The 23,053-nt window shown below is 43.4% G+C and overlaps 2 protein-coding genes across 2 annotated transcripts; both read left to right on the forward strand.

The window, feature by feature from the left end:
- The first annotated feature begins 1,031 nt into the window (after positions 1–1,031).
- On the forward strand, positions 1,032–6,920 carry LOC146682085 (protein NLRC3-like). The gene is made up of 3 exons (XM_085448514.1): positions 1,032–2,765; positions 2,870–4,655; positions 6,727–6,920. The coding sequence occupies exons 1-3, from the start codon at positions 2,492–2,494 to the stop codon at positions 6,902–6,904; spliced, it is 2,238 nt and encodes a 745-aa protein (XP_085304640.1). The 5' UTR covers positions 1,032–2,491; the 3' UTR covers positions 6,905–6,920.
- Positions 6,921–15,428: 8,508 nt separating this feature from the next.
- On the forward strand, positions 15,429–22,811 carry LOC146682086 (uncharacterized). The gene is made up of 8 exons (XM_085448818.1): positions 15,429–15,500; positions 15,838–15,954; positions 16,082–16,307; positions 16,672–16,772; positions 18,711–18,899; positions 18,967–19,041; positions 19,163–19,252; positions 22,575–22,811. Exons 1-8 carry the CDS (start codon positions 15,429–15,431, stop codon positions 22,809–22,811), a joined length of 1,107 nt encoding a protein of 368 aa, XP_085304944.1.
- The last annotated feature ends 242 nt before the right edge of the window (positions 22,812–23,053 follow it).

The raw sequence follows: 23,053 nt of genomic DNA on the forward strand, positions 1-23,053 counted from the left end.
AAAACAAAGTTCTAAGCTAATCGATCTTAGTGTTCTCCTTTTTTAAAAAGAATCGATAAAGAATCGAATCGTTAAACAGAATCGAAAATGGAATCAAATCGTGAAAATCTTATCAATACCCATCCCTAGGTTGCTGACCTCTGACCTAATGGTATATTTTTTTTAGCTGGATCGTTCTATAAAAACATGAATCAAATCTGAGAAAAGTTTCCACCTGACCTGTTGAATGTTATTGAAGCCAGAAGTTTGCCTTCATACTGTGTTTCTTGCATGCCTTTTGTGGTGTACTAATTGATGTGAAATGAATGCAATGTGGTTGTGTTTGCAGAGGTCAGAGGTCACAGTCTCCAGCATCCAGCTGTGTGTCTGTGAGGAGTGACCGGTCCAAAGAATATCCTCCATATTTCAGTCATGAACCTGCAGCAACAATGTTCTTCAATCATGGAGCTCAGCTGACCATGTAAGAGAGCTGCTGACTCAGAGTTCAAAGGTTGTTTCTATAAATGTTCTACCAGTGACATCATAAATGATTCCTAATGGTGGTCCGGGTACGATAATGCTAGTATCAATCGTAGTAGTAATGCAATCCAAGGTAATGATTTCTTCTCTGCTGCTGTGAACGTCTCTGCAGCCGTCTGTACTCTAATCTGAGACAACTATTACTGACAGAAACCATCACATCATCCAGTTTGTGTGTTTGCAGCTGCTTAAAAGATTTTAAACAGAGATTAATCAGTAATTCATGTGATGTGTTTGTGTTTGCAGAGGTCAGAGGTCACAGTCTCCAGCATCCAGCTGTGTGTCTGTGAGGAGTGACTGGTCCAAAGAAAAAGTTCCTCCACAGTTCAGTCATGAACCTGCAGCAACAACGTTCTTCAATCATGGAGCTCAGCTGACCATGTAAGAGAGCTGCTGACTCATTTACAGGTGTTTGAAATTCTGTGACCACTTTGTAATTTTAGTTTATATTTTAAAAGTGTTTTTATTTGTAGTTGCCTGTATTTTTATTACACTGTGTGTAACGTGGTGGTTTGTGCTGTTTGGGATTGTTTTGGTGTATTTGTGTCAGAACATCAGATAAATGATTTCATCACATTTTAAAAGAAAGTATCAGGATAATAATCTGAACTGAGTCATCAGAAATAGAAAGATGGTCTCAACAGGCCACTGAGCTGATCTCCAAAGAAATGCAGAAGATTGAAGAGTCCGAGGCTGTTTATTTGTCACAGGCATCGTCATACACGTACAACACAGTGAAATGTGCTGAGCTGCTCCTGTGACTGGACAAAACATTAGAAACAATCATTAAATGAAATAATGAAACATTGTGCAGATGTAATGTTAAAGTGCTTTGTGCCACATTAGCACAGCATGTACTGACAGAGCAGTGCAAGCAGAACAAAGCAAATGAGCAAAGTGATGTAAACAGAGTAACTGAACAGAGTGAGCAGAGTAATATCAGCAGTAATGAAGCAGCAGGATCAGTGTAGCAGCGTGTGACGTCATAATGAATCAGGTATGATCTGAAATATGACAGTGAGACAAGAACATGATGTAAGGTCCTGTTTAAACCCTGATGGTGATGCTATGAGGGGAGCATGTTCTGATTTAGGACTTGGATGGTCTGAGGATAGAAGCTCCTCTCTGTTTGTGTCCTGATGGTGCAGAAGCTTCTGCCTGATTGTAGAAGGAGCTGAAGCCAGCATCATCCCAGAGGTGAAGCTCCTCTGTGTGCAGACCTGAGGTCAGATTCCTCCAGGCTGATGTTCAGGATCTACAGAAACGTGTGGTTGTAGTTATTGCTGCACTGTGTGCTGACAGCAGATACTCAGAACAAAGCGCTGCACACGTGTTCTTTACAAACATCTGTACATATAAAATATGGATCATGGCAGTGAATGAACACGTTTCTGTCATTTGTTTCATTGGCTTCTTTTTTCTGCCTGTGTTCATGTGATTAATGTCTAACACATAAACAGGTTTGTAATCAAACATCACATCATCAGGGAGGCATCATGAAACAAAGTTACTGCTGGAGGCTGAACTCAATTTGGTGGCAATGTTCAAAAATATCACTCAGATCATTTCAAAGCTTTTAGTTCTTCTTCTTCACTTCTGTAAAATAATAGAAAGGAAATCAGAACCCAGAAGTTCACTTCCTGATGACTGAACTCTTTCAAAATAAAGCTGAAAGCTCTGAATGTGACACCGCTGCTCCACCACAGTTTTTAGAGGAGGTCAAAGGTCAGTTGAAAGTGATGGATCCCAAACTTCCAGTACATCCAGTGAAGGACATAATCAGCTCTGTGATGAAGGCTTTTACTGTGGAGTTTGTAGGCTGATCACTCTGTGTTTAATAAGACAGGCAGGAACAGCAAAGGAAACTTGGATTCTGAACTCAAACACAAGTTTCTCCACTTTGACTTTTCTCTGTGACCATCAGAGCTTCTGCACAGTGTCATCAAATCTGGATGTTTGTCACTGACAGTCAATGATTTTAGTGATAAAGAAATGTGTTCACAGAGGGAGGAAGAGGAAGAGGAGTGGTGTCTGTGAGGAGGAGCAGCTGTCCTGCTGTGCTTTGTGTCAGGACGTCCTGAAGGATCCAGTCTCTACCAGCTGTGGACACTGGTTCTGCAGACAGTGCATCTCCTCATACTGGGACCAGTCTGCTTCATCAGGAGACTGGTCCTGTCCCCAGTGTGGAGAAAGATCCAGAAGCAGAGCTGGACTGCAGACAGCCAGTCAGAGCAGCTGTGTACAAAGTAAGACTGAACATCTGTCTGCTGATGGACTCATTTCTGAAAACTGGACTTCTTGTTGTTGTTCAGACATTGAAGAGTTTTCTTTCTGTTTTTCTTTCTTTCAGCAGATGTTGGTCTGCAGGAGGTTTTAGATGAACATAAGATCAGTCTGAGGAGGAGATGTGAACGTGTGACTGAAGGAAGTGATGAAACAGGAAGTAGAACCCTCCTCAACAGGATCTACACTGAGCTCTACATCACAGAGGGACAGAGTGAAGAGGTTCATAGCCAACATGAGGTGAGGCAGCTGGAGACAGCTTCCAAGATGGACGCCCTCCATGACACTCCAATCAGGTGCCAGGACATCTTTAAAGCCTTACCTGACCAACAGAGACCCATCAGAGTGGTTCTGACCAACGGCGTGGCTGGTGTTGGAAAAACCTTCTCAGTGCAGAAGTTCACTCTGGACTGGGCAGAGGGCTTGGAGAACCAACATGTCAGTGTGGTGGTTCTGCTTTCATTCAGGGAGCTGAACCTGATCAGAGAGGAGCAGTACAGTCTTCTGGAGCTGCTCCATGTTTTCCATCCAACATTACAGAAGGTCACAGCAGAGAAGCTGGCTGTCTCTCAGCTTTTGTTCATCTTTGACGGCCTGGATGAAAGCAGACTTTCATTGGATTTCACCAACAGGAAGCTGCTGTCTGATGTCACACAGAAGTCATCAGTCAGCCAGCTGCTGACAAACCTCATCCAGGGGAATCTGCTTCCCTCGGCTCTCGTCTGGATAACTTCCCGACCTGCAGCGGCCAATCAGATCCCTCCTACATGTGTTGACAGGCTAACAGAAGTACGAGGCTTCACTGACGCCCAGAAGGAGGAGTACTTCAGGAGGAGATTCAGTGATGAAGAGCTGTCCAGCAGAATCATCTCCCACATGAAGACATCCAGGAGCCTCCACATCATGTGTAGAATCCCAGTCTTCTGCTGGATCACTGCTACAGTTCTGGAGCACATGTTGACTACAGAGCAGAGAGGAGAGCTGCCCAAGACCCTGACTGACATGTACTCACACTTCCTGCTGGTTCAGACAAAGAGGAAGAAGAACAAGTACCACGAGGGACATGAGACGAGTCCACAGGAGCTGACGGAGGCTGACAGGGAAGTTCTTCTGAAGCTGGGGAGGCTGGCGTTTGAACATCTGGAGAAAGGAAACATCATGTTCTACCAAGAAGACCTGGAGCAGTGTGGTCTGGATGTGACAGAGGCCTCGGTGTACTCAGGAGTTTGTACAGAGATCTTCAAAAGAGAGTGTGTGATCTTCCAGAAACCAGTCTACTGCTTTGTTCATCTGAGCATCCAGGAGTTTCTGGCTGCAGTCTACATGTTCCACTGTTTCACCAACAGGAAGACAGAGGTGCTGAAGGACTTCCTGGGAAAAAAATACAAAGAGTCATCTCTGGATGATTTTTTGATGGAAACACTAACAAAATCCTTCAGGAGTAAAAATGGTCGTCTGGACCTGTTTGTTCGCTTCCTTCATGGCCTCTGTCTGGAGTCCAACCAGAGACTCTTAGGAGGTCTGCTGGGTCAGACAGAGAACAGTCCAGAAACCATCCAGAGAGTCATCAAGAATCTAAAAGGAAGGAAGACAAAATCCTCTCCTGACAGAAGCATCAACATCTTCCACTGTCTGATGGAGATGAACGACATCTTATTATCTCAGGAGATCCAAGAGTTCCTGAAGTCAGAGAACAAATCAAAGAAACTCTCTGACATCCACTGCTCAGCTCTGGCCTTCATGCTGCAGATGTCAGAGGAGGTTCTGGATGAGTTTGACCTGCAGAAGTACAAAACATCAGCAGAGGGACGACGTCGACTGATTGCAGCTGTGAGGAACTTCAGAAAGGCTCGGTGAGTCCAGATGTGATCATTAATATTATCAGTTGGTGATAGTTTAGTTACTCAGTCATAAACTGCAATCATTTCTTATTTGAGGTCACACTAGGGCTGCCACAAACAATTATTTTTGTGATTATTTGACTAATCAGATCAAAAATAAAGCATACAGCTTATTGCACCAGCATGCATCTGCTGTTATATAACTATCATTAGCTTACAGCTTAGAGTTTTTAAGGTATGTGCTAACTAAAAATAAAGACCAGATGATAGTTTATTAAACTTTTAATGAAATTTGCAGATTGTAGCAACAAACAGAAAGGCCCCCCAAAATGTGTGCCGAGTTCTTCAGTGTGATTTCTCCACGATGAAAGCACACTCTGCTCCACATAGTTATGAAGATCTTGATTAACCACATTAGCTTCACATTAGTAACTTTGTCCTCGACAGCTCGGCCATCTTCAGAACCTGCCCAGGAATTGAACTGCACATGTGCACTGGCTCCAGACGTGGGGTTGTCCTGCATAGTCAGTGGTGTCAGTAGATCATTAAGTAAAATAATATGTTACTAGATTTCTTTGAAAGAGCAACCATGGACGACAAAGCTGGGCGGAGTCTGCTCTAAGACACCAAATGAGCAAATGTTTGCTGACCTGTATCAGTGATCACCTTTTTGTTGGCCTGGTCCCCCAGTCCTCCCACTCCCCCCGGTCCTCGGTGGATGCTGTCACTTCCTCTGACACTGGCTCACCATTTATGTTGTGTCAAAAATCAAACGTGAAGATCTAATTTACTCTAAACTCTCTGACTGTTACTAATATAGTCATAAAATATGCAACAACCACTGGAGATGGAGATGAAGCTTCAACTTGCAGAAAATAGTTTATTAAAATCAGTTTGAATAAACCCAAGGCTCAGAGCAAAAGAGACAAAAGCGCCCCCAAGTGGTCAGACTGTAGACGAACAGAATAAACCCTATCAAAGACAAACACGCTGGAAGCATCTTTTCTAACACTCCAGTATTTATTAGCATTTAGTATAAATTTATTGTGACTTTGAAGACGTTCAGTGTTTCCTTTGGTATAACGGAGGTCTGACTACAGTCCAGTAAACACACTGATTAGGATTATAGATTAAACTGCAGTAATACTTTCACAGTGTGCAGTGATGCACAGGTCCGAGTGGTTTTACACTGAAATTCTCAACAACAGGAAACTATAAGAATTTGTTACTCTAATAATAAACATAGAAGAAGAAAAACATTTTTCATTTAGAGTTGATGAATATAAATGAATTTGAACTTTACAAACCAATCAAAGACAAACTGATCCATGTGAGTTTATAACAATATTCAAAGGCTGCTGCTGGACACAGACAGGTAACATCATTTTGACTTGCTGTCACCTGGATCTGGAGTCATAAACACTGAAGCGCTGAACATTAATACAAGTCTGTTTCTGCCAACTAGTGATAAACCTGCAGACTAATGGCTCAGAAAGCTAAAACGAGCCAATCATTTGTGTGTTTAGTTCCCCTGAAATCAGATGTGATATCAGCAGCTCTGAGTTCATTCATCATTATTGTCCAGTGATGAGATTTCTGCTCCGTTTGGTGACAGTCAGCAGATTTTTCCTGAGTGTGGACGTGAACAGTCGTACCTGACAGCAGCAGGTAGCAAACAGAGATCGTCTTTCCAGCTGGAACTCTTCACTGAGCTGAGCTCATTCAAAATGTTCTGGATTCAAGACAGGAAACAGTCCACATGTGTGTCTTCACTCTGACTCTGGATCAGATCTCACTGACAGACTGTGGACATTATGGAAGCCTAAATGTGACACCATCTTCCTCCTTCATCTGCAGATTAAAGCCAAACAAAGATTCTCATTAAAAGTCTGCAGGTCTGAGAGAGACTGAATCGTTGTGTCATGTCAAACACAGTAAGAGGAGCTGAAGCACAGATGTGAAGAGCAGATGTTCATCAGATTATGACCTCACTCTGTTTTGTCTTCATATACATTCAGTCTGTGTTTATAATGCAGACTTTCTGCTTTTATAATAACACATTTTGTATTTTCTATGATCACAGACTGGCTGACTGTGGACTCTCAGGGACTCATTGTGAAGTTGTGGCCTCGGCTCTGAAGTCCATCCCCTCCCATCTGACAGAGCTGGACATTAGTAAGAACAAGCTGCAGGATTCAGCAGTGAAGCTTCTGTGTGCTGGACTGGAGAGTCCAAACTGTCGACTGGAGACTCTGAGGTGAGTTCACTGACTGCAGCTGTTGTTGTTTTTCTATATTTCTGATCTTTGATATTTGAAACGTTCTTTAGTTCCTAAATGTTCAGGATGTGTCTGAAGACAAATGTGAAGAAGTTTGAGTGCTTTCAGAAATGTTGTGTCTTTCCAAACGACTGAACAACAGTTTTTCCTCTTGGCTCCAAATAGAAGTGACAAACTTGAGCAGCGTTCATTTAAAGGCTGACAGAAGTGGAGTGGTGATGGGGAGATGTTTGTCAGGACAGCTTTTCAGCCTCCACAGGTTCATGTTGTGCTCCGTCAGTCAGTGAAGATGAAGTCAGTACTGGTGAGGCTGTAGAGTGTGTGAGGGATGTGAATGAGGCTGTTGGAGAGCTGATGATAGCAGATAAAAACAGGCTGCAGAGACTTTGAGCTTGTGTGGAAACAGACAGAGAAAAGAAAGACATGAATGTCAAAGCTAATAAAGGTGAAGTTAGGAGCTGTGATGATGTTCATGTATCAGAAGCTGATCTGGCTGCTACAGAGACGACCCACACAGCTGCTGTGGTGAGGTTTGTGTTAAAGCAGAGGAACACAGGCCCAAACGTGACAGCAAAGCAGGTTTCAGGCTCTGTGAGAGGATTTCAAACAGAAGCTGGAGAAGAGAAAGGACTACAGAAAGAAGGCAGCTGAGACCAGTCCAAGTGTTTCCATGGAGCCCAGTCTAACATTCATTTATACACTAACGTACAGAAGTGAACGGGAAAATGAATCCATAGTTTCAAATGTAGAAATAGTTCTCAGTTCATTTACAGAGTTTAATACAGTTCATGAGGAAATGTTCAAAGCAGCAGCTGAGAAGAAATCTTCTTCACAAAGTTGGATCCAATTCCAATAGTTTGTGATGCACTTGAACGCAGCGTGAGCAGTTCACTGCCTAACCCCACAGAGACTGTCAGTCTGGACTTTTCTTTATTTCTATTGGCTGTCAGTGAGATTTCAGAGCAATCAGAGACTGTGGGTCTGTGTATGAAGTATAATTCATGTGCAGTTGTTGAAGTTGTAGAATGAGAAATAGCAGTTTGGGGTATTTCCTGCTTTCATTGTCCTGCTTGTGCTGATGAAAATGTTTATTGACGTGTGAATTCATTCTTCAACGCTCGATTCTGCCTGAACAACGTGAAAACTTTGCTTTGTGTAACACAATTCAAAGCACTGAAGCATCGACTTATTTCATTATCCAACAATGAAAACAGGAAACACAGACAGCTGGCCTTCAAAGTAAAAGCTGCTCCTTTTGAAACATGTTGGTGGTAAAATGTAAGAAGAGCTGAAGCACATAAATGATCTACGTGCCAAAATATTAAACACAGTTGATATATTTGTGTGAGTGTTGTGATTCAGGTGTAGATGTAATAATGTACATATAGCAGAGTTTCCTCTTCTAGATCAGCTGATCAGAGTCGGGCCAATCAGCTCTGAGCATGCTCAGTCTGAGTTATGGAGCCACATACTATGATTCACCATGGCAACGGCATGAGCAGAGGCTCCGTGTGAATCCAGAGGAGCAGAAACATGAATGATGACAGTAGCTGATTGTGTGAAAGTGCTGGAAGCAAATGAGTGTGTGATGTTCTTTCAGTGTTGCACTTTGTAGACGCTCCCTGAGCACTGGTCTCACAGCCAGCTGCACATAGAGACCAGTGTTGTTAGTCCAGGTCAGAAGATGACTTGTTGGAATGAAAATGAGCTTGTAGTTTGTCTGCTTTAATAATGTGACTGGAAAAAGGTGTTGGACTTCAAATATGTCCATTTCTGTCACACTTCACCTTTAAAAGTGAAGCCATGTGGTTCCTGGAAGGAAAAACACGACTTTTTCAAGTCTTTGTCCTGTTTTTATGAGAAATGTACGACTTTAATGTGAAACATTCAGAGTTTTTTCTCTTGTTGTGTTTGTTTGAAGCTGCTTCCTGTTGGCTTCAGCTGTTTGGAGTTTCCATTTTCTAAACTTCTACATTCTGAACCTTCTTCAGCTCTGAACAGATGATGAAACACTGAATGATTTCAAGCACTTTGTCTAATAAACTTACATCTTTCATTCTTTATACAGATTGAGGAACTGTGGTTTGTCAGAGATCAGGTGTGATTATCTGGCAGCAGCACTGAAGTCCAACCCCTCCCATCTGAGAGAGCTGGACCTGAGTAATGACTCCTCTTCTTTGAATAAGAACAACAAGCTGCAGGATCCAGGAGTGAAGCATCTGTGTGGTTTCCTGGAGAGTCCAGGATGTAAACTTGAAACTCTGAGGTCAGTCAGCATGTTTTAGTTGTGCTGAGATGAATATGATGTGAAAGTTGTGCTGACACTAAACTGCAGACATCAGGCTGATATTATACTGATCCACACTGAGGATCTTCATGGTAAAGTCTGTTTTCTTCTTCTCTGGTTTAGTCCATTGACTGCAGCAGAACAATGTTCACATTTCAAACAGTGATACTCAACGTATGGCCCGCGGCCCACACGCGGCCTGCCCACCTTTCCTGATTCAGAGAGAGGGGACCCTGATTAACTGTGTAGCTTCTTCCTCACAGTTCTAAGTATCAGACACAACAATGAATAATCCACAGCTGACTGTCTTTAGCAGGTCAAAGGTCACGGCACACAGCAGACAGTCAGAAATATTCTAACTCTGATCATTTATCAGTTGTGACACTGTGAGACTTGATCAGAGGTGTGATCATCACAGCAGAGGCCTTTGTGTCAAAGTCACTGAGGATCAAACAGAAACACATGAAGCAGATTTTCCTCTTCTGGCTTTTTATAGCAGATAACCTTCAAAATATTCTGCAGTCGATCAAAAACTGAAGCAAACCATGAAGCAACATGTGAACATGAGCTGATGCTGCTGAAGTGAAGCAAAGTTACAGAGGTTTGATTACAGACACAGCTGAGAGTTTGTAATCTGTCATCATTTTAAAAAGTTTCCATGGAACAGCAGAAATGAGGCTTTACTGTCAGAGGCCGACAGCACTGAACACAACAGCAGACTGGTGGCTAATAAACAGTGAATGATGCAGAAACAGATGTTTGAAGCTGTTCTTGGAGTACACTGAGAGAGAGAGAGCTGTGCAGGCAGGAACAGCCAAAGTCAGAGAGAATTCATGAGCATATTTATCAAACGTGAAGCAGAGTTTGGATCTTCTTTTGCTGCTGCTTCACTCAGTTTTGGTTGGAGACAGATGAAACCTGCAGCTTCAGGATCTGTGAGCTGTCCACTTTCAGCCCCGACGGCGTGTCCGTGTACGTGCCGTCGAGTGAACGATCCACGCTCTGTGTTTCCATCTTTGTGTGTTTAGCTGCTCTCATTTACTGTTTTATCTGTTTGCTGCTTGTTGAAATAGTTTGTGAGCTTTAACCTGAGATTCTGGCAAAATACATTTATATTAAACATCGATTCAGGATTGAATGAATCAACATCGTTTTATTCAAATTAAAACCATTTAAATGGGAACATGAATTTTTTACAGCCGCCTCTAATGCTGGGTAATGTCAGCTGGTCCATGTGTAGCTGGCTGTGAGGCTCAGGGAGCGTCTACAAAGTGCAACACTGAAAGAACATCATCCATAAATATTGAGTAAGAACTGGACTCTCATACAGCGAGACTCAAATGCCTTTAAACATCAGCTTATCCTGCTGATCCAAGTCCAACACTGAGTTTGTAAAAACATGTTTGTCAATCATTTTGTTTGGTTTCTGAGGAAAAAGATTCAATAACTTGCTGCTAATACACAACATTTCATCATATTTCCTCATAACCCTCTTTTGTCTGACCATTTGATCCCATTTGAATTTGCAATAAAGGATCCACAGAGTTTGGTGACAATAATGACAGTAGATGTTTGTGTGAAAGTGCTGGAAGCAAATGAGTGTGTGATGTTCTTTCAGTGTTGCACTTTGTAGACGCTCCCTGAGCACTGGTCTCACAGCCAGCTGCACATAGAGACCAGTGTTGTTAGTCCAGGTCAGAAGATGACTTGTTGGAATGAAAATGAGCTTGTAGTTTGTCTGCTTTAATAATGTGACTGGAAAAAGGTGTTGGACTTCAAATATGTCCATTTCTGTCACACTTCACCTTTAAAAGTGAAGCCATGTGGTTCCTGGAAGGAAAAACACGACTTTTTCAAGTCTTTGTCCTGTTTTTATGAGAAATGTACGACTTTAATGTGAAACATTCAGAGTTTTTTCTCTTGTTGTGTTTGTTTGAAGCTGCTTCCTGTTGGCTTCAGCTGTTTGGAGTTTCCATTTTCTAAACTTCTACATTCTGAACCTTCTTCAGCTCTGAACAGATGATGAAACACTGAATGATTTCAAGCACTTTGTCTAATAAACTTACATCTTTCATTCTTTATACAGATTGGAGAGCTGTGGTTTGTCAGAGATCAGCTGTGATTATCTGGCAGCAGCACTGAAGTCCAACCCCTCCCATCTGAGAGAGCTGGAGCTGAGCTGGAACAACAAGCTGCAGGATCCAGGAGTGAAGCATCTGTGTGGTTTCCTGGAGAGTCCAGGATGTAAACTTGAAACTCTGAGGTCAGTCAGCATGTTTTAGTTGTGCTGAGATGAATATGATGTGAAAGTTGTGCTGACACTAAACTGCAGACATCAGGCTGATATTATACTGATCCACACTGAGGATCTTCATGGTAAAGTCTGTTTTCTTCTTCTCTGGTTTAGTCCATTGACTGCAGCAGACCAATGTTCACATTTCAAACCTTCAAAGAAGAAGAAAAATCCTCCACTGGAAAATTCACTGTGAAACTCTCAAACTCTTCATTGCACCTTAAAGTCTGTGTGACACTGAAATCCAAAGCAAAATGTGCGTTTGCTTTACAGACAGCAGTCCAACACAAACATACACACATCATCCAAAACACAGTCCAACATCCAAATCTCCTCCACTGCCAGCATGAATGATGGGAAAGAGAAGGAGGAACACTCTGACATTCAGGGTTAGAATGAGTTTCATCAAGCAGACTGTGAAGATCAAAGCTGCATTAGAAAGCTTACATGAATGAATGAGTGGACAGAAGTGGACAGAGATCATCTGAAGCACTTCAAAGGCTTTAAATCAGCACATTTCTCTTTATTCTTTATCAACTCTGTTAGTTTCTCTCAGTTTTCTGTGGAATGAAGCTAACAGCAGGCTAATAAGATGCTGACCAATAGGTTTCTATTAAAGGTTGTAATTTGCATATGAAAAAGTGCTTTGGCTCAGCAGGGATCAGCTTACAGGTAGAATACAGCTGCTGGATGGGATTAGCATGTCATAGCTATCTACCAAACTGCTAACTGGGGGATTTCAGGCCATCTATGGATCATTTTTGCTAACTGTTTATTCAGCTTAGGCTCACAGGGCTGCAGCCTGTGCCCTAGCTGTCATAGGGCAAGAGGCGTGGTCCACCTGCACAGGTGAGCAGTCCATCACAGGGCCAACAGAGAGCGACAGAGAAGCACTCCCTCACATCCACACCTACAGCCAATGTAGAAGCACCAATGAACCTAAGCAGCATTTCATTGGACTGTGGGAGAACATCCAACCTCCACAGAAAGGCCCAGCTGACCAACAAGCTTCAACCTACAACCTTCTTGCTCTAAGGCACTAGTGCTAACCACTTTTGCCCATTTCAGCCCAAATCCTGCATCTTCCTGTTTCTGACTCCAGGCCAGCTCCACTAACACTTTCTCATCAGACACTGCCACCTAGTGGAGGAAGTCTTAGTTCCATTTGAAGCTTCAGATTACAGTTAGTTCCTTTACAAAGAGGTGGAGGTGGTGGGGCCACAGCACCATCATCACTGAGTGCCATAGGACACTTAACCTTTGTTTCCATATGCTGGGAACTTCCTGTTGTTCCCAGGAGGACTGGAAAATGTGTGAAAATCTCCCAGTCAGTTCCTCACAGCACACTTCAATCATTTCCCTCCCACAGCATCAGGACCAGGGCTTTTTCTCTCTTTGGTCCCACTAAGAGATTTCCACACAAACACCTCATCAGTGGGACTCTCAGAGCTACCAGCCCTTTGCTACAATCACAAAGCTCTTCATTGAAATCAATGATATCAAAGCTGGAATCAAATGAGTCCAAGTCTTCTGCTGATTCAGCATCACATTCATCTTTGCTCCTTGTTCTGCATCCCCACCATGGACTTCATTCCTTTCCAAGCCAGCCTTGAGTGTCCTTTATTCAGCTCATCCTCTGCTTTACTTTTACACCTGATTTTAGCTGCTTTATCTCTCTTTCAACAGGTTTCTGTGCCTCAATCTTTTTCTTCTCTCCCTCATAACAAGACAGCTTCTTCTGCCTGAGAACATGTTGGAGTGATTTACTAATCCAGGGCTGCTTATTGGGGAAAATACTTCCTGTTTGCAAAGTAATCCCCATTTTTCCCAGAAAGAAATGTCAGTAGAAATCGATGATCTAAGTGAGAACATGAGCCTTTCAAAAGTCCCAGTGGGTGCAGTCAAAGCAGTCCCTCAGTCCCAGTATAGAGTCTTTGGTCCAGACTGGAACAGCTGTGTGCCCAGTTTGAGCTCTCTTCAGTGCTGTGACCTGACAGACCCAGAGGGGCCATCACATCACATTTAGAAGCTCCCCTGATGGAGCCACAACACATGTCCAATACTTAGTCTGTCTTGTTGGACCAACTGGAAGAAATGATTCAAGGACTTAGTCACAGAACAGAGATTCAAATCTCCAAAATCCAACTGGCTGCATCAGGACATATAGTCTGAAACTCTGCACAGTTTCCTGTTTGAAGCTGCTTCCTGTTGGCTTCAGCTGTTTGGAGTTTCCATTTTCTAAACTTCTACATTCTGAACCTTCTTCAGCTCTGAACAGATGATGAAACACTGAATGATTTCAAGCACTTTGTCTAATAAACTTACATCTTTCATTCTTTATACAGATTGAAATACTGTGGTTTGTCAGAGATCAGCTGTGATTATCTGGCAGCAGCACTGAAGTCCAACCCCTCCCATCTGAGAGAGCTGAACCTACAACTTAACAACGTGAAGGATCCAGATGTGAAGCAGCTGTCTGATCTTCAGCAGAGTCCAGACTACAGACTGGAGACTCTGGTGTAAGTAGAGTGATGGAGTGAGTGGGTGGTGCTGTCAGCAGTATTGTACTAAACACAGTCAGTATGAAACAAAGATCCAGTGTTTCCTGTAAAGCTGCAGCTTCTCAGTGAAGCTGTGAGAGGAGAACGGTGACAGGCTTCAGGATTGGACACAAACACTTCCTGTTTCTCACCTTTATGGTCACCATAGTAACGGCTGACACGCTCTGATCAAACACTGTCAACAGCCAATCAGCTCTCTGAACAAAGCAGCACGCAGACCAATGACTGCATTGATTTCCAAGTTTAAAGCAGTGAAGAACACAGTCTGTAGGTGAGGAAGAATTTAGTGAGAGCAGATGTTTGGATGGAATTCCTCCAGTTAACAGCTGGAACCGTCCATCTGGATTGTTGGGCTTGTTGTTGGGGTTCCTACAGAGCTCAGAGTGGACACACCAAGGTTCTTCTAATGAATGAAAGTCCAAACTCAAACTAGGAGGGAAAAACATTTTCAGCAACTTCAATAAAAATCCAAAGATTAGAAAAAGTGAAGCAACAATGAGTCCTAGTACAGTCCCAGCACTGACGTCCCTGCTGCTCTTTATACTGGATGTGCTGCATCACTGACTGACAGCTGATGAAGAGTCTCTGGAAACACTCGTTTATCTCCTCTGCTCTTCCTCCTTCTCTCTGCAGGAACTGCTGATGATGGTAAACAGGACGGTGTGTGTGCTGAGAGAGGAGCAGCTGTGTCCTGATGATCCAGAGAGGTTGAAGCAGCAGCAGCTTGTGTGTAGAGACGCTCTGACTGGGCCATGTTACTGGGAGGTGGAGAGGAGAGCTTCATCCAGCAGTGACTGACAGAGGAATGAAGTGCAGATGACTGTCAGTGCTGCAGAGTGAACTGCTCTGAGAACAGCTCCACTGTCAGACACAATGTAGAGTCCAGCATCACCCCTGTGTGTCCCTCTGGATCTGACAGAGGATCATCAGTGTATCTGGACTGCTCTGCTGCTGCTCTGTCCTTCTACAGTCTCTGCACAGTCTCTGTCTCACTCTGGAAAGATTTTACAACTTGTTGTAATTACAGAACGTTAATATAATATTCAAACATGTGATCTTCTCTTTATTTCTGAATCTTTACCAAATAAAGAAAAACCAAACTAACAAACAGAAGCTGTCGTGTCCTTTTTCACCACATCTGTGAATCTTTTCTGTGTTTTTCCTCTTTTCCTCCTTCCTGCAGCTCCATCTTCATCATTCTGTGTCCAGTATATGTGAACACGTCCAAAGCATCTGAGCCTCATGTTACCCGTTTGTGTGAGTTACGCCTGTCGTTGTGTTGTGGTGTATAAATAAGGGGCAGGAGACAGCGCTGGATCTCTGAGTTCTTTACTCTCAATTTCTGCAACATCTGCAATATCTAGAAATGCAAACCTGTGAGCTGTGTGTGTTGTGCGTCTGCTCGGCCACCTCTCCTCCGGCCGTGCTGGAAGCAGCTGTGCGTTTGACAGTTTTATCGACTCGACAATAATCGAACAAATTAAATGTTCAAAAATATCAACTTAAGCACTTCAAAGTCAACAAAAAGCTTAAAACAATGAAATAATATTTCACTGACAAAACAACAGCTCATAAGAACGATACACAAAATAATACAGAAACAAACAAATAAAAGTTATTAACCAGGATCCATGTTTTTGTCACAAACACTGAATCAGCTGATTCACTCTTTATGTTTCTGAGTTTGTTTTGTGATTATAGTTCTGGTTTCTGTTTCTGTGTCTTCACTGTGTCCCACGTCTCCTTACTTTGGACTGTCTGTCCTGTCACTGAAGGTGTCTGCCCAACAAGGACGTGGTGCTGAATGCATCCAGACCCCTGCTGACTGTCTTTGCAGCTTCGGTCAAAGGTACAGTGTCCACTGTGACCCTGAGAGCAGGACACAGCCAGAGGTGAGTCAGCAGTTACAAACTAAATGCTGCTGACATGAATCAAACTGCTGGATAACCCACTGCTCATGAAAATGGCACCTTTCTGTTGCTTTTTGAGATTACTGAGAATATTTGAATTGTGACTCAGATAGCAGATCCAGGCTCTCAGCCTCCAGCTGAAACTTCCAGTCCTCCCCCAGCCAGAAGCTCTGATGCTGGGCTGAGAGACTTTGATCCTTCCCTGGATCCAGAAATCCAGGAGGGAGAAGGAGAACAGGACCTCCTTCCTGATCTGGAGAGGCCTGAGGGAAAGAAAGATGGAGCAGACAGAGCTTTGAACAAATCCAAACCTCCTGAGCTTCACCTCCACAAAGGTGCAGACACTGATGCACAGATTCACATGTGACACCTGCAGCGTCCAGCTTGTGCCGCTGACATTATCTCCACTCTGATACAAGCCTCATTCACTCGCTCACACACGTTCATACAATCACCTTTTCCTCACAGTCACACACATGAATGTAATGAGGGGAACTCGGGGTTCACTGTCATTCCTCAGGATCCTTTGATATGCAGACTGGAGGCTCTGTGGATGAAACACCGACTGTCTGAAGCACTCTGAAGTCTTCATGATGGACTTCATCCTGATTAACACTACAATACTTGTTAGAGGCCTTTTATATGTAATAATATTCTTTTCCATTAAAGCTCTGAACATTCTCACTCTTTCTTGACCAGGTGTGACAGGTGAAGGACACCGGCGAATAGGAGGACAGAAGCTGAGAGCCATTAGTCACATGACTTCAGCTGCTGCTGCCTCACCAACCACTGGCCCCTCGGTGAGTCTAGAGTTACAGCAGTGACCACAGGAAGTGCACACGTGTGATCTAAAGCTACATGTGGGCCTGTGACCATCAGTCTTCTCACTGTGGTAGACGGGTTTGTGAGTCCCTGTGATGCTGGGAGTGTCCAGGACAGTCGCTCCTGATCGGGTCTCTCATGGAAAGCTGGTCCCAGGAATTCCTGGAAAATTCCTCCACAAAAGAGAACTGGGAACATAAGTGCAGAGTGACAGAGGTGCTCAGCAACCCTGCTGTTATATGGGAATAGAACCAGAATAGTCGGCAACCACTTGAGTTAAGTTAGCCAAAGAGATGCGACTCAGACTGACTTCATCATGTTGGCAACGTGTCTGCATTGATAAACTCCAGTTATTCACAAATCAGAGAATAATTCCAGTCATTCAGAGACAGATTGTGATTGTTTGGAGGATGTAATCGTTTCCCTTCAGGGAGCGTGTTGGACGCTCAGTGTCCGGGTGATTAGCTGATGCAACTACTTAGAATCAGTTTGTGAATATGAAGAAAATCAGTGCAGTCACTGGACAAACTCTGATTCTTCCTAGTTTCACTCTTGTTTCAGTCCAGTGTGACTGAGGTGGTAAAAAATGATCTGACTTTTAGCCACACAGCTGTCTGCTAGAGAAAAAGCCTTTGTGCACAACTTTCTTAAAGGCAAACGGCACCATGTTCACTGCAGCTGCAGCAAACGCAGCAAAGAGTGAAAGTTGGACTGAGAATGTTGTGACTGTTTCATGAGAAAGAGCAGGAAAACAAGCATCACACACCCAGACACAGTGCTGGGATTAGAATTAGACTTTAGAGCCAAATGTAGGACAAAAGCTTTAATATGAAAGAGGAAAACCCAACAACAGCCAGAGCATGAAGCTCAAATCTATACCAATCACCAAGAAAGCTGACAGGCCTGTGACACGTCAGAGACGCCGTTCAAATCATAAAGAAGTTGGTTTATTGACAAAATGTAAAAAACCAAAAGAATCAAGTCAACCTTCAGTTTCGAGCGAGTAGACCAATCAGGCACAGCAGCAGCTCTAGAATAAGCAACAATTTGATGTATTACAAACAACCTTTCATATACACACATACATATGGCTCATATGCTGTTTAAAAAGGGCTCAAAGACCCAACAGATTACACAAAGTACAAAAACACTTTCATTCAGACAACAGTCAGCTGTGCACGAGACAGAGAGCCGACTACAGTTAGTAACATGGACTCACTTTGTTTCAGACACGACACAAAGTAACACAAAGCCACAAAGAGCAGAAACATCAAAAAGGAGGCAGAGCAGCAGCAACTCTCCATGAGCTGTGAGGCTAACAGCCACCCACACTTCCTGTGATGCATAATGAAAACAACATTAACCTGAAGGATGATAACAACAGAAAGAAGTCTAAGCTAACGTTACACAGCGCTCACACAGCGCTGACTGTACAGGCCTCACACAGCTACGACCTGCATCCACAACACCTGATTCTACTGAACACAAACAAGTTAATGATATATGAGCAATCCAGGGAAGGCTTCCAGGAAGGTGAGGATCCAAAGACAGCTCTACAACAGCATCAGTCAGCAACAATGTTACTAATCACTGACTCTTTCATCCTTTTATACTCAATCAAAAAGTGCTGTGTTCACATTTGTTTCTGCTGAAATCCAGAGACTGAAAATGCGTCTTTTTAAAGTTTGAATAAACTGACTGAACTTGTCACGAGTCCAACCGTGAGGAACACTTCCCCCCATGACACATCACAGGACAACGTCTCAGTGGAGGGGGGACAGTAGCTCAGTTTAGGCAGTCACTCTCAGAATCGATGCCTCCAGTCAGGGTCAAACGTGGTCCTCAGAAACCTGCAGATGTTTGGGCCAAGCTCTCACTGGTCTCTGCGTCTGTAGACTGAGCTGATGTTTCTCCAGGTGTCTGGTAAAAGGACGATGCTGCTGTCCAATGAGGCGAGGAGAGAAGTAGCCAAACAGGCGAGAGCCGTGAAGGAGGAACGGCGGGCAGCTCTGGATGCCCGACATAAATACCTGATGAGCAGGCTGGCCGACGCCGGCAGCCTGGAGGAGGCGGCGGTGGAAGACGCCATCGTCTCTGATGACAGAGTAAGTTCAGAGACGTGATCCTTCCTCAGAGTTGAACCTTTGAGTCATTAATGTCAGATTCTTCCAGTTCAGTCTGATCCATGAATTCTTTGCTGCAAACGGATCCAAGAAGCTGATTTTCTTCTATCAGGATGTCAAACAGGTAACTTTGATCACATTTCAATGACTGACACATGAAGGTCTAACCGCTCTTCATAATCTGCTGTCCTGTTTGTTGCAGCGTACTTTGTATTCATATCTTTTAATATCTGCCTTTCTCCCAGAGTCTGTCCTCCCGTCAGTCTTCCTTTGTGGACGCATCAAACTCAGCTGTGGCTCAGAGGAAACTCTTCCTCACTACGGGGAACTCTGAGGTTGGCTTCAGCTTTTTATGTTTAGTTCATGTGAGAATCACAGAAAAATGCTGATATGAGTGGAAGCTTCTGCTGGGAAATTGGCAAAGAGCAGATTATTGAACAGCGAGGCAGACAGTTCATTTCAGTGATGCCAGTTTATTAGAAACGAGGACTGTGGGGCTGCTGGAAGTCAGGACGGCCGTTCTCTGGATAAACCTGACAGCTGAGGTGGAGAGCAGGATTTATCCACAGACGGCTTCTTCCAAGCAAATGTCCTGAACACACCTGAGCTGAGGGTTACACAGTGTGTCCTGTGTGATCTCTGCTTTATGGTGGTTGAATCTCACAAATGTGACCATCAGACCTGACGACTTATTTGTGATGTTTTCATTAAAAATATCCTGGGTGAGGTGTTTGGGGCCTGTCCCATGAGGAGGAGTCTCCAGGGCAGACCCAGGACACACTAGAGAGGTTATATCTCTCAGCAGGCCTGGGAATGCCTCAGTATTGTCCTGGATATGCTGGAGGAAGTGGTTGTTTAGGGAGGTCTGGGATTCTCTGCTTAGACTGCTGCACCTGTGACCCGGGACCAGATAAACAGGAAATGGATGTTTGAAATTCAAAGAAATCCTCTTTTAATAATGAGGAAAAAAGACAGCAGGAGATCCATCGCAACTAACAAAACACTTCAAACACATCAATGCATCAACTTTAATCAACTTCATTTGGTTCAAATGAAGGAATCTAACAAAGCACTCACTAAAATGAAACACCAGTTAGTTTCCCGAGCTCAACAGGTCGAACACCTGAGTTTGGTTTGCGGTGCAGTTTTTATTTCTTCTAGATAACTTGGGTTATTTGCACAGGAAGGGTTTTAAATGTATTTCTTAAGTACGATCTTATATGGGGGTTGATTTTATAGCATAACAGAATAATGTAATAACTCTAATAGAGTATAAAACATTTGCAGAATGAAGTACAAGGTGAAGAAAAGTCAGAACGTCCCTGTTTGAAAATACAGTCTCAGAAGGTCAGAGATGGACAAATTCAGCTACAGAAACATGTGGCCATTTTTTTAAAGCCATAGAGCATATTACAGACGACACAAAGAGCAAACACTGTAAACTTCTAACCACAGACCTCACACAGCTCACACACGTCAGAGTGAAGCTGTCATTTCCTGAAGCTTCCACACAAGAGAACTGGCAACAAGGTGGAGTCCTCATGGATCACTAGCAGAGAAATGTGGGTGGGTGCCAGACCACATGGACTCGACTCACTTTATTTCATACAAAGGAGCAGACTAATGCTGTCATCCTTAAAGACTAACTAGAAACAAGCAGTGCGCTCGCATCGACTCGACTTGTTTTGCAAGTTTGAAGTGAGATGGTACTTTGGAGTCAGCCTCCGAGATGATGGCTGGTTTTTGAAAAAAATCTCATATTTATACAATGAGCAGCAGACTTTCCTGACTTGCAGAGGTCAACGTCCTCCTCAGTCATGCGCCATGAGTGGCACAGATACTATTCATCAAATAACTAACATGGCCTTGATTGTTACTCCAGAGACTTATCTGCGATGTAGCTTTATAGCATTTTCATTAGCAATCGTATGATTTGTGTTACAATGACCTTTGTGGACGGGCCCGGACCCCCAGGCCTCGTCCGTGACGCCGACGGTGAGCGCAACGTTTTTGTTTTCTTGCGCTTAAAATAACCTGATCAGCGTTCTGCGGACGGTTTGTTTACATTTCTCACATCTGTGATTGTTCACACGGGTTGGACACGAGCAGAGAGGGCTTTCAAGATGAAAAAGCCAACGTGAAACTTTAACGGACGACAAAGTTTTTCAATCAAATCTCCGTCACACCCTTCCTTGACCTCATCACGTTACCCACCTTAGTCAAGGAACAGTGGTTCGGGAAAATATGCATTTGTTTTTTGGACCAGTTTAAAACGTATCTCGACTCGTGATGTGCGGATCGATACTGAAATATCGATTCCTCCGATACCCGTCATTGTGTCCGGCCCCTTGGCGTGCACACTCACAACAATGGCTGAGCGTAAACAGAGTCATGTGCAGACGTATTTTACCTCCACGAACAGCTGAGACGTGGTTTGCCATACATGTGGCAAGAATGTGAGGTGTTGTGGTAACACCGCTGACCTGGTCAAACACCTCAGAGTGAATCATATCACAGAATATGACGAGCGTATGTTGAGGCGAACTGAAGAGGACGAGAGGGAGAGGTGCTGCCAGGGCGAGACAGACGTCTCTCAGAGTCCTTTAATGCTGCAGGCAGGCAACAAATAGCCACAACTTCAGGTTTTTCATTTCTATATGATAATTCTGCATCATTAAGTGATAAGAACAAGTAATCTGATGTCCTGTGATCATTACGACGCTATAATTTGAGATAAAATAAAAGAGAGTAAAAAAAATAAGTTTTTGTACAGAGTATCGTATCAGATCAGTATCGTCGATACCACCCTGAATTTTACTTGGTATCAGATCGGAAAGGAAATCAGTGGAAATCAAATCCTGCTTCTACAGGTGTCCAGTTCATTCACTCTGACCCCTCCAGATAAGCGTTGCCAGTTCTCACTGTGCTGTAGATCACATTTTCTTGTGTTTGGGGTTATAACGGTTACTTTTGAGGTCTGTGTTATAAAGCAAGTTAATCCTGAATTTAACTGGAGAAGACAAATTCCCACTGCGTGGTGTAGTGCACAGCCAGGCATTCTTTACATTAGTTCGTTTGACAAAACCAAAAAGCCGAAAGTATTTACTTGGAGTTTGGTTTGATGAAATAAGTGCCAGAATCAGTGAATACAAATGATTCCAATGACATGAAAACTGGTGGAAGGACAAATCCCTCAAGAAAAGCACGACTAGCACATTAAGTTTGTTTGTAATCATCATCATCTCTAACACCATGCGCACAACAGTGATTTTGTTACAGAACACTAAGATAGTAAAATCTGGGAAATGATGATATTTCTTTCCAAAACTTCCTGTCTGGAAGACATTAAAGCTGCTGTGCCACCTGCAGCTTCTTTCAATCTATGTTATGTGAATATATCTTTTTTTTTTTGGGTTTGAACATCCATTCAAACTCACTCTCTGCCTAGCAAGTCTCATTCCCTCATTTCCTTGGGGTCCAGCTTCACATACGTGGCACTGAGCCTTTTCCTTTGTCACCTCTTTCTGCTACATGCCTAGCCTCCCAGTTTCTTGGTCTATTTTCTTCATTTCACTAACTACACTTCTTTTTCTTTGTAAATCTCTTCCTTCAAATACTTTCAAAATCACTTTTCTTTTTTCCCTTTCTTCTGTGCAGAGAAGACGTCAAACCCCTTCTTGGCAGTTTATCTCAATAAAGCTGTACTATCCCAGCCATCTGGTAAGTCTTCCCTACTACCCAGAGCCTGTTTATACTCCTGCATGTCTCTGCCTTCACTCACTTCCTCTTCTCGATGTCCAAACTCATCCTTCAAACTACCATTTGATGCTGCATAGCTGCATTCTCCCTGACACCTCCTTGTCTCCTGTCTTTTTGATTTCACCTTCTGCATAATATTTAGTTGCCCTGTGTGCAGCTTCCTCCACTTTCATATATTTCTACAAGTTCCTCCCTGTTCTTGAAGTATGTGTGCACCACGGCCATTTCCACTTGGAAAATCTGCCCCACATCTGTCTTTCTAGATTTCTCTCCTAAACACCACACCTACCCAACACCTCATAACCTCTGTTCCCTTCACCTAAATGTCCATTGAAGTCTGTGTCAATCACCACTGTAGTATGTGGTCTCTTGCACAC

This window comes from Copadichromis virginalis, linkage group LG23, assembly GCF_057382275.1.
Source record: "Copadichromis virginalis isolate Kocher_CV1m ecotype Utaka linkage group LG23, C_Virginalis_male_GT1.1, whole genome shotgun sequence".
Classification (NCBI taxonomy): domain Eukaryota; kingdom Metazoa; phylum Chordata; class Actinopteri; order Cichliformes; family Cichlidae; genus Copadichromis; species Copadichromis virginalis.

Coding starts and splice junctions, on each gene's coding strand:
- LOC146682085 (XM_085448514.1), top strand. CDS start 2,492: ATGATTTTAGTGATAAAGAAATGTGTTCACAGAGGGAGGAAGAGGAAG. Junction 2,766..2,869: donor TCAGAGCAGCTGTGTACAAA/GTAAGACTGAAC, acceptor TCTTTCTTTCAG/CAGATGTTGGTCTGCAGGAG. Junction 4,656..6,726: donor AGGAACTTCAGAAAGGCTCG/GTGAGTCCAGAT, acceptor CTATGATCACAG/ACTGGCTGACTGTGGACTCT.
- LOC146682086 (XM_085448818.1), top strand. CDS start 15,429: ATGCAAACCTGTGAGCTGTGTGTGTTGTGCGTCTGCTCGGCCACCTCT. Junction 16,308..16,671: donor TGAGCTTCACCTCCACAAAG/GTGCAGACACTG, acceptor TTTCTTGACCAG/GTGTGACAGGTGAAGGACAC. Junction 19,253..22,574: donor TCACTACGGGGAACTCTGAG/GTTGGCTTCAGC, acceptor TCTTCTGTGCAG/AGAAGACGTCAAACCCCTTC.